The 15,182-nt window shown below is 35.3% G+C and overlaps 1 protein-coding gene across 2 annotated transcripts in view; it reads right to left on the bottom strand.

The window, feature by feature from the left end:
* LOC132743674 (coiled-coil domain-containing protein 174-like) overlaps nucleotides 1-14,933 on the bottom strand; it is a gene marked incomplete at its 5' end in the record, with an annotated part of 65,573 nt that extends 50,640 nt beyond the window's left edge. For both annotated transcript variants that reach the window (XR_009627600.1, XM_060732226.1), the window contains 1 exon segment: nucleotides 14,756-14,933. Coding sequence is in view for 1 of the 2 variants with exons in the window: in XM_060732226.1 (XP_060588209.1) it covers nucleotides 14,756-14,933 (178 nt within the window).
* Nucleotides 14,934-15,182: the final 249 nt, after the last annotated feature.

Here is a 15,182-nt window from a genome sequence, read left to right as displayed (position 1 = left end):
GAATTGTAAATGGTTTTACCTGCAGAAATAGACAAATGTATAAGTTTTCAGAAAATTTATTATTTTAATGATTTTGATATCTTGTTAATAAGTTTTACTTTTTACAAGTTTTAAGTCTAGCAAGCATGTGTGATATCTCAACTGGCTAGGAAGTAACCTATTTCTGTTATCTATGTCTCTGTTAATACTTACAAGAAGAAGTGTGTGAAAGATTTTAATATTTGTTATGAAGTTAAATTTCTATTTATAAGTTAAACTTCCAACAGTTATAAACATACATAAAAAATTTATTTCCCTCCCTTTAAAATTGGACTCAACCATTCAATAAATAAATGACAAAGCTGATATCAAAATTCATTTTACTATTTAAAACTGTGCACATGGCCTAAATTTCATAGCTATACATCAAAGGACAAGACAGTAGGTCACTTTGTCAAAATCTAGGTCAGCTGATATCAAAGATTAATTTACATCTTAATCTGTGCACATTGTCCAAATTTCATAGCCGTACACCAAAGGACAAGAAAGTAGGTCACACCATCAAAATCTAGGTCAGGTGATAACAAAGTTCAATTGTGCACATGTTCCAAATTTCATAGCTGTAAATCAAAGGACAAGAAAGTAGGTCACTTGTCAAAATCTGGGTCAGCTGATATCAAAACTCAATTTTACATCTCAAACTGTACATATGGTCCCATTTCATGGCTATACATCAAAGGACAAGAAAGTAGGTCACACCATCAAATTCTAGGTCAGCTGTTAACAGAGTTCAATTGTGCACATGGTCCAAATTTCATGGCTGTACATCAAAGAACAAGAAAGGAGGTCAATGTGTCCCCATGGGCAGGGCAAAATTTTGACTCAAGGGTTTAATTTAAACAATCTTGATACAGATCCACCAGACAATGTTTCATGTCAAATATTTTAGCTCTAGCTTTCTCCTATTCAGAAAACATTTGTTTTAGTTTCTGTTTTTACTATATGTACATGATGAAAATCAATGACCCACAGGGTGGGGTGAGTTTTGACCCAAGGGCTACAATTTGAACAATCTTAGTAAAGGTCCACTACACAATGTTTCAAAATATCTAATCTCTTGTCTTTGTCAATTCAGAAAAAAAGATTGTTTAAGTTTTAACTATATATATACATGTATAAAGAAAACCAATACAGATGATATCATATACCAAATATCATAGCTCTTAGCCTTGTAAATTCAGACAATGAGATTTTTTAAGTTTTTACTATATGTACATCATGAAAATCAATGACCCCCTGGGCGGGGCCAATTTTATCCCCAGAGCTATAATATGAACAATCTTGGTAGAGATCTACTAGACAATGCCTTATGCAAAATATCTATGCTCTAGGCATTTGGGTCTTTACAAGGAAAATAAATGTATTCTTATATTTTCTTTTGGTTGACATGGCAACAATATTTCTGCACAGAAACAAATTCTTTGAATGACTTTGGAAAACCTTCACCCAAGGAGAAACATTGCTAAGTTTGGTTGAATTGGACACGTGGTTTTTCACAAGAAGATCTTTTAAGTTCACTCTATAATATATATAACCACAGGACCTTGAAATACTGTTTTTTTATTAACAGAATTTCAAGGTCCTGTGATATAACACACACATGCATATGCACGCACACATCCAATTTCAACTTTACCTACAAAGTTTCATGTTGATACCTCTAATAGTTTTAGAGTTATGTCCCAGGCAAAGTTCAAAGTGTAAAAATAAACAAAGGGCAATAATTCAATGAGGAGTAGTCCGGACAAGCTTTTGCGTATCTGGCAACACACAGAAAAAACACCTTTTTATCAAAGGGCCATAACTCGGCCAAAAATCATTCAACCGGAAAACCCGTACAATATGCGCAAGGACTTGAGCTACAGATCAATCCTGTAAAGTTTCATTGAAATTGCATAAGTGGTATAAAAGAAGTAGTCTGGACAAACTTTAAAAAAAAAAAAATTATTAAAGGGCCATAACTCAAACAAAAATCATTTAACCGGAAAATGCTGACAATATGCACAACTAGACTTGGTACTGATCATTCCTGTAAAGTTTGGATGAAATTGCACCAGTAGTTTATGAGGAGTAGTCCGGACAAGCTTTTGTGTATCTGGCAACACACAGAAAAAGAAACCTTTTTATCAAAGGGCCATAACTTGGCCAAAAATCATTCAACCGGAAAACCCGTGCAATATGCGCAAGGACTTGAGCTACAGATCAATCCTGTAAAGTTTCATTGAAATTGCATTGGTGGTATAAGAGAAGTAGTCCGGACAAACTTTAAAATTAAAAATTATTAAAGGGCCATAACTCTGACAAAAATCATTGAACCGGAAAATCCTGACAATATGCACAACTAGACTTGGTACTGATCATTCCTGTAAAGTTTGGATGAAATTGCACCAGTAGTTTATGAGGAGTAGTCCGACAAGTTTTGTGACGGACGGACAGACGGACAGACAGACAGACGGACAGACAGACGACGGAGAAGTGATCCCTATATGTCGCCACTACTCTGTAGAGGCGACACAAAAATTAGGCAAGGTAGAGTTACAGTTCTTGTGCACTGCACACCTACTCAATGAGATCTATCTACCTACAAAGTTTCATGTTGACACCTCTTGTTGTTTCAAAGTTAGGTCCCAGACAAGAAAAGCGGATGGACAGACAGACAAAGCGGTGACTATATGCTCACCCTTTGGGAGCATAAAAACAGTAGCCTCTACAGTGTTAACCCTTTACCTCATATTTACGCAAAACAACACACTTTAGACCACCCTCCCCCCCCCCATTTTAGGCCTCAAATAGAGAAAAAAATGTCCTATTTGGACCCCAAACGCATGTTTTCGTTTGAGAAATGTTGCTAAAAAAAGTGAGCACTTTTTCGGAGCCACCCATAATTCAAAAGATACATCAGGGGGTTACCAGAAGGAGGATGTGTCCCCTTCTGTTTGGGGGGTTTGAAGGGGGGCAGAGTTCCCCCTCATCGCCAAGAAAATTTTGGACTTGTGAGAGGCTAAAAATGACCCCAGGTCGATCATAAGGTAACATGTAACCAACGCTGAAAAGCCTTTGACTCTATCTCAATCCCTTGAGAAGTTGCAGCACTTTGAAATTAATTTTGATGGAAAAAATCAAGACAAAATAGTGATTTTGGGCAATTTTGAGATGTCCCCTCGTTGCCATGGTAACAGGAAATTTAAGACTGAGTATGTCGTTACAAAGGCAATGGTCCAGTCAACATTTGTGCCAAGTTTGATTAGTATTGAAGCATTTTTCATAGTTTCATAGCAGTTTGAACTTGTAACAGGAGGCTTTTCAATGAAAATGGTCATTTTTCACAATATGCTCATGAGGGAATTTAAGGGTCAACTAAGTTTTTCCAAACACTGACCTAGTTTTTGACCCTGATATTTGAACTTGATCTAGAAATCATTTTATCTAAAAACAACATTTCTGACAAACTCCCATGTTATTTCGACCAAAACAGTAGCCTCTAAAACGTTAACAAGACTTTCCCATATTCCAGCTCTTTGACCTTGTTTTTGACCCCCAGATGACCCATATTCAAACTTGAACAAGAAATTATTTAACAACCTTTCTCACCAATTTACAGCATATCTGGACAAAAACAGTAGCCTCTGGAATGGTAACAAAGTTTTTTATATATTTTGATTGTGTGACCTAGTTTTTGACCACATATAACCCATATTCTTACTTGAACTTTAAATCATCGAAGTAACCTTTCTGACCAATTTCCAGGATGTTTGGACCAAAACAGTACCCCAAGAGTGTCAACAAACGTTATTCCTATTTGGGATGTGTGACCTAGTTTTTGACACAAGGTGACCCATTTTCAAACTAGAAATCATCAAAAGTACCTTTCTAACCAATACCAGGATGTTTGGACAAAAACAGTAACCAGGATATTTTGACAAAAACAGTAACTACTAGAGTGTTCACAAAATGTTTATAGCTCCTGTGAACATCCGAAATGTTTGAGCAATTACTTTGACAAACATCCTGACCAAGTTTGGAAACAAGTGAGGCGAAAATGTGACCTGTGACTAGCGTGTTAACGAACTAAATGTGGACTCACACCTGAATTCAATGATTCTAAAAGCTCAACTGAGGGGACATGCTGTTTAAGATTTATAGATGCTTGAGATTTAGTTTTGCACATGCAACTCAACAAGTTTACTTGTAAACAATCTTACATGTTTTTTTTTGGACTTGTAAGTTTAAAGGGTAAAATAATAATATTAAGCACTAAATCATACTTTAAATAATAGCACAACATATTGGTTTTACTTTTAAGGGGTGTTTCACCAAATATTAATCAAATCTGTCTAATATTAACTAAGTAATGGTAATTTTTAGTAAAATCAAGTCTTTTGACCTTGAAAGTCACAGATTGCAATTCAAAGTCACTGGTTGCTATGGAAATCACTTGTTGCTGTGGTAAGTCAATGTTTGCTTGAACACACTTGGTTTAGGTATACTAGGAACTGTTTCAGACCAAATATCTAAGCCCTAGCAAATATGGGGTCGCAGGTGTGACAACCTTGTCTTATGTGACCTTGTTTCAGTAGTCCCCCAACAAATTCTCTATAAAATTTAGTGGTGGGGTTTTGTCCCTTATATAAAATTTTGAGGTGTGGGGTTTTAAATGGTGGGTATTGTCCGTCTTCCCTAGTACACATATGAAAATTTTTATTGAGTCACGATAGAGATGGATCTTGGGTTTTAATAGCAAGAACAGGCACATAATTATGTCCAGTAGTATCTTAAATGGGCTAAATTTCCTATGGATTCTTCATGTTTCATTTTTTGTAATTTGAGTGCTTCTAAAAATGTTTATAAGTGTAGGAATGTTAACAGACCAATGTTATATAGTACTTTGCGAGATTTATTTAGGAATGCTTTAACTCCATTTGTAACATTTATTAACAAACGTTGTTTACATTCGTTAAGGTCAGGCGGTGCAACCGCTGCCTCAAATAAAGGTGTCAAGGATAGAATGTTCAAACCACATGGTCGTTGGTTCAGTGAAAAAGCCAAGGATGACTATGTAAAAGATAGTTTGGAGGAACGATTATTCGTTTCTCAGTGTTTAGGTTTATGATATTTAAACCAGTTTGCTGATTTTAATCATTTGGAACACATACTTTTTATATTCATTTCATGCTTTATCCCGTTCTTTGAGTTCAGATATAACCAATTGGCTTGCAACACATTAAACATTATTTCATAACTAAATTGTTCTGTTGTTCATTCTATATATTTTGTAAAGATAATGGTTGTGATCATATTGTATCCATCGGGGACGATTTGAGGGAACTATCAATAATTGTATCGTAGTGTCTACTCCCCACTGTCAAATATGGTAAGCATGATGCAATCAATGTGTGTAAAGAAATTGAGGTGTAATGAACATAATGACCTGTGCAAACCGGATTAAGATTTGGGTCAGATTTTTTTACTGATTATGGAGTGCCTACTTGGAAGATTTTTTTTAGGCAGCAATTTTCACTTTACCTTTGTTGATACCCGACCTTTCTTTTAAAGAGACAAGGCAGTCTGAAGGACAGCTAAATCTCCGTCCGCACTGAACATGAATGTGTACTTCTTCACCTTTTACCAACCATGACCTTGATGTTGCGTCATGCATATCATAAGCACATAGTCTCACGATGGTGATTATTTGTACCAAGTTATTTAAAATCTTCCATAAAGTCAAAAAGTTATGGAGAACATATAACCTTGACCTTGGGTGTTGAGCTCTGCAGTTGTGTCACGGTGGGGATCATTTGTGCCAAGTTATTTTAAAACCTTTGAAAGGTCAATAACTTATAGAGCTGTCATGACATGAATAGATGTTTTTACATTGAACCTTTGAGTGCGACACTGACCTTCAGGGTTGTGACTTGATTATTGTACTCTGCCAATGGTGTCATAATGGTGATCATTTCTGCCAAGTTATCATAAAAGCATTGCAGAGGTTTAAATGTTAAGGACAGACCTTGACCTTGGGGGTAGCACCCCAAGTTTTGCGCTCTGCACATCATCTCATTATGGTGATCACTTGTGCCAAGTTATATTAAAAAATTTTCAGCGGTTAAAAAGTTATGGTGCAGACACAAAATGTAGACTTTATTATGAAATGAAGATTTTTTAACATTTGACCTTTAAGTGTGACCTTGACCTTGGGGGTAGCAACCCAATTTTTGCGCTCTGCACATCGTCTAATTATGGTGATCACTTGTGCCAAGTTATTTCAAACAAGAACCGGTTGAACCGGGTGATGCTCCCCGAGAAGGTTTTGGACACAGGAAAGTATAAAAAAATGAACAAAGGGCAAAAACTCCAAAATTAGGCAAGGCGGAGTTATGTTTTTTTGCACTGCACTTCTATTCAATGAGATCTATCTATCTATAAAGTTTCCTGATGATATCTCTTATAGTTTCAGAGTTATGTCCCGGGTAAAATTCAAAGTGTAAAAATGAACAAAGGGCAATAACTCCAAAATTAGACAAGGCTTTGTTTAGGTTCTTTAAGCATTGCAGTTCTATCCAATGATATCTAGCTACCTACAAAGTTTCATGTTGATATCTCTAATAGTTTTAGAGTTATGTCCCAGACAAAAGTCAAAAAGTAAAAATAAACAAAGGGCAATAACTTCAAAATAAGGCAAGGCAGAGTAATGATTCTTTAGCACTGCACTTCTACCCAATGAGACCTATCTATCTACAAAGTTTCATATTGATATCTCTTATAATTTTAGAGTAATGTCCCGGACAAAGTTCAAGTGTCAAAATGAACAAAGGGCAATAACTCCAAAATAAGGCAAGACAGTGTTACAGTTCTTGTGCACTGCAAACCTACTTAATGAGATCTATCTACCTACAACGTTTCATGTTGATACCTCCTCTCTGGCGTGGGTTCGATCCCCAGGAGATGCTTTGGTAGTTTAGCGCGGAGGAAGGTTGTCTAGTACTGGTTTAACTCTCCAGGAACGATGGTTAGGAAACTACCCGCCTATATGACTGAAATACTGTTGAAAAAGGCGTAAAATGAAACAAACAAACAAACAAAACAATGTTGATACCTCTTATAGTTTTAGAGTTACAGTACAGATGACGAGGAATATGCAAAATCCTCGGAGGATCGAGGAAAACACTCGCAACTCCGCGAATGTATTTGTCCATAAAAACGAGTGACTCCACGTGAGAAACGTGTGATGAGACCGACTCCAAGACGAAAATAAAAGCGCATGACTCCGAGAGAGAATTACCGCATAACTCCGTGTCGGTGTCTAGCTGGTGTAAATAAATGCAAGTGCAATCTCATTTTATATTTAATTTAATTCTTTAGATTACCATTCGAAAATAAAGATGATTTTTACCGTTGTTGCTGAAACAGTTGAAGGTACATTTGATTAGAAAAAAATCACTACCGTAACCGTCATCAGTTTTCAAGTTTATTTTTATCCCGATTAATTAGGTCAGTAGCAATAACCACAGGAACCCGAAATTCTATCAAAAACAAAAAACGATTAAAAAAATCCATATAATAACGGCCCAACTTTTTTTTATACTTCTTTAAGAAATAAATTAATTATATTAAATGAATTAATCTTAAATGTTTCTAAATGCATCAAATACCGATAACGTGCCGTTCTAATTTATTTCAGGTGCCAAATATTGTGTTGTGTTGTTTCGATCTTCATAATATTTTAATCATTGATAACATGTGCACATCAAAAAATTGACTTTCCCAACTTTTATATTGGTTTGTATAGTTTTAAAAATTGTCATGATGTGCATGTACGTTTCTTTATACATCCTTTGTTTACATGTATTTTAGTTACGTGTCAACCTGTCACGTCCGCCGTTTTTAACATTAATTTTAATTAGAAGACACTTGATTTATATATAGTTTTTGAGAATTAACATTAACTTAATTGTTTCTAAATAAAGCTGCATGTTAGTAATATATTGTTGTAATTTTATTCCAAGAATATCTCCGAAAATCTGTCGGTCTCATTCTGTTGTAGATGTATGTTGATATTGGAATCAAAAGTAAATTGTCTTGTGATGATCATTAATAAATTAAGATTTTTGTTGTTTTTTTATTTCAGGCATTATGGAGGAATTCAAGAGTTATAGAGGAGTTAACAAGTTGACAGAGGCCGTTCAACTTACCTAGTGCACTGCTCCTGTAATTCATTCACCTGTAATCAGCATTACAAAGATTGACAAAAAATAAAAACAGCAAAGAATAAAATGATCATTTTCTTTTTCTTATTGTTTTATTTGTTTATGGTTTGTACATCATCTAAATCATGTCATTTTATAAAAATAAAAAACAGTTTTGACAAAGATTAAACTACTTCCGATTTCACGTACATGTACTGTTCATAGACAATAAAACAATATTTTTATTATAGCATATGAACATATTTGACCGTCACAGCAAGCGGGCATGCATTGTACATGTACATATGTGGATTTAAAAAGACCGCGATGCCTTTAAAAATTCACTGCCAATCTCAATTTTCTTGTTGCTGTTTTATAATTCATGGTTTTATTTTTGAGACGACGCAGCGCCTGTCGTTTCCCCCCTGCAAACATCGGTATAATTTCATAAATGAATTGCTAAATGTTGTCCTTTCTTGTGCTGCCAACATCGGTAGAATTGCCTAGCAGGTCGAATTTCTTAACTCTGTTCTATATTGTTCTGAAAGCAATAGTAAAATAAATTAATACATTCATATTAAAAGCAGGACTGTACATGCCGACATAGGGTGTCGCTGTTTTGGCTAGTGCATTGTATGGAATGATGTATTATATCTCGTATTTCACGGATTTTTTATCAACCAACAATTAAAAGGAGACGTACATGTACTTCACATGGAAATCATTTTGGTATCATTTATGTAACTGGTACAAATTTATCTAAAAGCCTGACTTAAAAGTATAAAATTACCTTTTTCAGAAGTTTACTTTCCAAGGCAGATGCATTTCACTAAAGAAAACTTTGTAAACTGTCTTAAAGAAAATGTTTGTTTTTTTGTATTCAATTCTGGTACAAAGTATAATTCCCCTTACGATAGTATGTCCCTAAGCACGTGGTTGTTTTGCCATGTATTTCCTTTTTTGTCTTCTTTTTTTGCTAACATAATGATTATAAATTTGTATAAACAATGCAAAAAAGAAGCTCATCTATATTTTACTATTTTAGAATACTAAATTAAATAGGTTTTTGACACTGCGCGTTACGGGAATTGCGGGAAATCATCGGTTATTCTTTCCTTTAATTAATTAATGAATCAAGTGTGTCTACTTTCGTTTTCACTTGTGATACTTTACATCAACAAAGAATTTTCGACAACATTGTTATTTTGAATGAATAATACATGCATTGAAGGATTTTATTTAAGAGGTAGAGCATTATATTAATAAATAAATAAAGCATACTTGTACCAAATCAGTCTTATTCTCTCGGAGTCACTCTTTTTGACTCGGAGATTCACGGAGTCCCCCAGACTTAATTGTCACTCGTTATCGACGCGGAGTCACTCTTTTGTGTGCGAGAAATTTATAATCCACCCGGAGTCACGCTTTTTGTAATTACTCGTTACTTGCAGGAATTTGCATATTCCTCGTTATCTGTACTGTATGTCCTGGACAAAGTTCAAAGTGTAAAATAAACAAAGGGGAATAATTAAAAAATTAGGCAGGCAGAGTTACGGTTCTTGTGCACTGCACATCTACCCATTGAGATACATCTACCTACAAAGTTTCATGTTCATATCTCTTATAGTTTTAAAGCTATGTCCAGTACAAGATTTTTCTAAAAGGGGAGATAATTCAAAAATGGGTCAAAGACAGAAAAGGCCGGGTTGCATATGTATACAAAATATCATGAGGCTGTAATGTTACGAAAATTTCTATTGACCCATTAATGTCGAAAATTTAATTCAGTAGGTAAACAGGAAGTGGATTAGCTACACACCTAAAATCGAAACCCACAGTATGGGACCATGTGTCAATGCTGTAACTATGCCAAATATCAAGAGGCTGTGATTAGTAGTTTCTGAGAAAAATGTTACGAAAATTTCCTACCATTGACCATTAATGTGAACAGGAAGTGGATGAGCTGCAGACTTGAAATCGAATTCCACAGTATGGGACCATGTGTCAATGCTGCATGCCAAATATCAAGAGGCTGTGATTAGTAGTTGCTGAGAAAACTGTTACGAAAATTTCCTACCATTGACCATTAATGTCAAAAAATCTAACTAATTTAACTAAGTGGATAAACAGGAAGTGGATGAGCGACAGACCTGAAATCAATTCCAACGGTATGGGACAATGTGTCAATGCTGTATGCCAAATATCAAGAGACTGTGATAAGTAGTTGCTGAGAAAACTGTTACGAAAATTTCCTACCATTGACCATTAATGTCAAAAAATCTAACTAATTTAACTAAGTGGATAAACAGGAAGTGGATGAGCGACAGACCTGAAATCAAATCCCACAGTATGGGACCATGTGTCAATGCTGTATGCCAAATATCAAGAGGCTGTGATAAGTAGTTGCTGAGAAAACTGTTACGAAAATTTCCTACCATTGACCATTAATGTCGAAAAATCTAACTAATTTAACTAAGTGGATAAACAGGAAGTGGATGAGCGACAGACCTGAAATCGAATCCCACAGTATGGGACCATGTGTCAATGCTGTATGCCAAATATCAAGAGACTGTGATAAGTAGTTGCTGAGAAAACTGTTACGAAAATTTCCTAGCATTGACCATTAATGTCGAAAAAATCTAACTAATTTAACTAAGTGGATAAACAGGAAGTGGATGAGCGACAGACCTGAAATCGAATCCCACGGTATGGGACCATGTGTCAATGCTGTATGCCAAATATCAAGAGGCTGTGATAAGTAGTTGCTGAGAAAACTGTTACGAAAGTTTTTTTCCCCGACCACCCGCCGCCCGCCCGGACGCCCACCTGCCGTCCAACATTCACCATACTATAACACGGGTTTGCACCTGTGCAACCCGGCCAAAAATGAGGCTTAACAGAGTTATGGTTTTTTTGCACTGCACTTCTACTCAATGAGATCTATCTACCTACATGTTTCATCTTGATATCTCTTATAATTTTAGAGTTATGTTCCGGACAAAGTTCAGTGTTAAAATTAACAAAGGGCAATAACTCCAAAATTAGGACAAAAAGTGTTATTGTTCTTATGCACTGCACATCTACCCATTGAGATCTATTCACCTACAAAGTGTCATCTTGATATCTCTTATAGTTTTAGAGTTATGCCCCGGACAAGATTTTTCTATAAGGGGTGATAATTCAAAAATGAGGCTTAACATAGTTATGGTTCTTTTACACTGCACTTCTACTCAATAAGATCTATCTACCTACAATGTTTCATCTTGATATGTCTTATAGTTTTAGAGTTATGTTCCGGACAAAGTTCAAAGTGTTGAAATTAACAAAGGGCAATAACTCCAAAATTAGGACAAAAAGAGTTATTGGTCTTATGCACTGCACATCTACCCATTGAGATCTATTCACCTACAAAGTTTCATGCTGATATCTCTTATAGTTTTAGAGTTATGCCCCGGACAAGATTTTTCTATAAGGGGAGATAATTCAAAAACCGGGCAAAATAGAGTTATGGTTCTTTGACACTGCACTCCCCCTCAATGCCCTCTACCACTGTATGAAGTTTAAACAAATTATCTCCAAGGGTTTTCAAGTTATGCTCTGGACAAGAAAACGGACGGACAGACGGATGGACGGACAGACAGACAAGGCGCCGACTATATGCTCCCCCGAAATTTTTCGGGGAGCATAAAAATGTTTCATGCTCAATATCTGAACTCTAGCTATTCGGGTTTTTTCAAAGAAGATTTTTAAAATTTTGCTATACACATATAAGGAAAATCAACGTCCCCCGGGGCCGGGCCAATTTTGACCCCAGGGCTTTTATTTGAACAAACTTTGTAGACACTCACTAGAAAATGCTTCATGCTTAATATCTAAACTCTAGCTATTTGAGTTTTTTCTAAGAAGATTTTTTAAGTTTTTGTTATACACATATAAGGAAAATGAATGACCCCCGGGGCGGGGCCAATTTTGACCCCAGGGCTTTTATTTGAACAAACTTGGTAGACAGTCACTAGAAGATGTTTCATGCTTAGTATCTAAACTTTAGCTATTTGGTTTTTTTTAAAAAAGATTTTGTAAGTTTTTGCTATACACATATAAGGAAAATCAATGACCCCCCCCCCCCGGGGCGGGGCCAGTTTTGACGCCAGGGCTCTTATTTGAACAAACTTGGTAGACATCCATTAGAACATATTTCATGCTAAATATCTTAGCTCTAGCTCTTTGGGTTCTTTAAAAGAAGATTTTTTAAGTTTTTACTATCTGTATATAGGGAAAATCCTTGACCCCCTGTTGCGGGCCAATTTTGACCCCAGGGCTTTTATTTGAACAAACTTGGTAGACACCCAATAGAAGATGTTTCATGCTAAATATCTTAGCTCTAGCTCTTTGGGTTCTTTAAAAGAAGATTTTTTAAGTTTTTACTATTTGCATATAGGGAAAATCAATGACCCCCTTGGGCGGTGGCAATTTTGACCCCAGGGCTTTTATTTGAAAAAAACTTGGTAGACACTCACTAGAAGATGTTTCATGCCAAATATCTAAGCTCTAGCTCTTTGGTTTTTTTAGAAGAAGGTATTTTAAGTTTTTTCTTTTGGATGCCATGGCAACCAGAGTTCTGCATGGAATTAAATTCTTTGAACAATTTTCAAAGGCGACCACCAAAGGAACATTCCTGTGAAGTTTGGATGAAATATGGAGAGGATTCGAATGTTCCAATTAAATGGACTAAAGGGCCATTTCTTTTGTTATTTTCTTTTGTTTAATAAAGGGCCATGGCATTCTATTTTTACGGAATTAACTCTATTGTTCTGTTTTGTTCTATTTACAGTTACTTGACCCCTAATTGTATTAAATGGCACGGACAGACGCACGGAAGGACTGACAGAGGAGGCCATTCCTATAATCTCCTTTCTGCTACATGGTAGAGGATTAAAAAAACTTTGGATATAAATATATAGTTTGAAGTATATTTATTTAAAGGATTTTAAATGCATCAAATTAAAGTTTATTTTGTACCATTTTACAGGCATTCTTATTTTCATTTACATTAAATACTTAAAGGACCTTATAATGTTTAAATGCAATTGGTTAGATATTATTCTTTCACACAGTTATGTATGTTAAGACACAATGGTATACAGATGGTATAAAAAATTTAATTTTCTGTGCAACTGTATTAATAGAATCCCTGTCATAATATGTGACCTTTGAAAGCCACATATGACAATCTTGACTGTATATATCCCTGAGGGAGGGGCCAATTTTAACTCCAGAAGTCAGTACTCTTCAAATAACTCTACACAGCTTTGACCCCTTATAAAAAATTGTCTGTTAATCAGACACAAGAGGGCCATGATGGCCCTGAAATGGCTCACCTGTATATAGACCTTGGGGCGGGGCTAATTTTAACCCAGGGGCTTTTTTTTAACCAACTTGGTAGAAACCCATTAGAAGATCTTTCATGATAAATTTTGATAATTTTAATAATGATAATTTTTTAAGTTTTTACTATATACATACAAGGAAAATCAATAACCACCCGGGCTGGGGCCAATTTTGACCCCAGGGCTTTTATTTGAACAAACTTGGTTGACACCTATCAGACAATGTTTCATTCCAAATATTAATGCTCTAGCTCTTTGAGTTTACTATATACAAATAAGGAAAAGTAATGACACCCTGGCCAATTTTGACCCCTGAGCTTTTATTTGGACAAACTTGATAGACACTCACTTCAAGATGCTTCATGCCAAATATCTAAGCTCTACCTCTTTGGGTTTTTAAAAAAATGATATTTTAAGTTTTTTCTGCATTGAACAAGCAATTATCATAGTATTGCAAGCAATACATAAGTCCCCTACTGGTTAGAACCCCAGCAACATTCTGATGGGTCAATTGCCATTCAATTTTACCAGTAAATGAATGACATAAATGAACTTAAATCTTTTGAGTTCTAAGTTTGATATAGTAATGTGTTAAGTTTCCCTGCATAGTAAGGAAATTATGTTTATACAACAGATAATCAAAAGGTCAATTTTCTCAGGATGAATAAGTATAACTAATGTTTCAATTTATCTCTATTTTAAGTAAATTTGTTGGAAAAATCTTTAAAAGTGATCTCAGGAAATAGTTTTTATGAACAGACAGACAGACAGACTGAAGGACTCTTAAGTTATTTTTTTAAACATCCCTGTTACCAAAATATAACATATTTTAATACAAAATTTTAAAGAGGAGATAACTCTTGAAATAACGATGCTAGATTTATGAACATTGATATCAGTTTAACTTTAAGTTTAAAGATACCATTTATAGTCACAAAGAAGATAAGTAAAAATAATAACAATTTTCAAATATTGCATTAACTATAATGTATATGGAATGAAGAAGTTGGGAGACAAAATAATACCTGTTTAAACACCCATATGGCCAAAATAATTTTGAACACACATGGTAGAGATCTATAAGACAATATTTCATGCACCATATTTTGATTGATTCCATTCAAAATGACAAATATTAAGCAATACCACTCTTCTTCTACTGTATCAGGCAAAGGGACAGGTTCAGCCAGTTGTCTTTGTTCTTCCTCAAACTCTCTTCTATCTATATCATCTTTCTCCCGCCGTTCTTTCTCTCTCCTTTCCTCAAAATCATCTATGCTTTTCTTTTCGAAATCCACCAGATATAGTTTACTGCCATCTTCATCTAAAAAAAAAATTCTCATGGATTATGGTCATACACTATGACAGTCATAACAAGAGGGCCATGATGACCCTGAAGTCGCTCACCTGTACATAGCGCCCCCCCCCCACAGGGCCGATTTTAACCCAAGGGCTTTTATTTGAACAAACTTGGAAGACACCCATAAGAAGATATTTCATGCTAAACATCTTAGACAGGGCTCTAGCAACTGGGCGATTTAGGCGATTAAGTCGCCCGATTCATCTGAACTTC

Source organism: Ruditapes philippinarum, unplaced genomic scaffold, assembly GCF_026571515.1.
Source record: "Ruditapes philippinarum isolate M1 unplaced genomic scaffold, ASM2657151v2 ctg485_1_1_1_1, whole genome shotgun sequence".
Taxonomy (NCBI): Eukaryota; Metazoa; Mollusca; class Bivalvia; order Venerida; family Veneridae; genus Ruditapes; species Ruditapes philippinarum.
The sequence above is the reverse complement of the archived record's forward strand: the minus strand, read 5'-3'. Positions and strand labels throughout refer to the sequence as shown.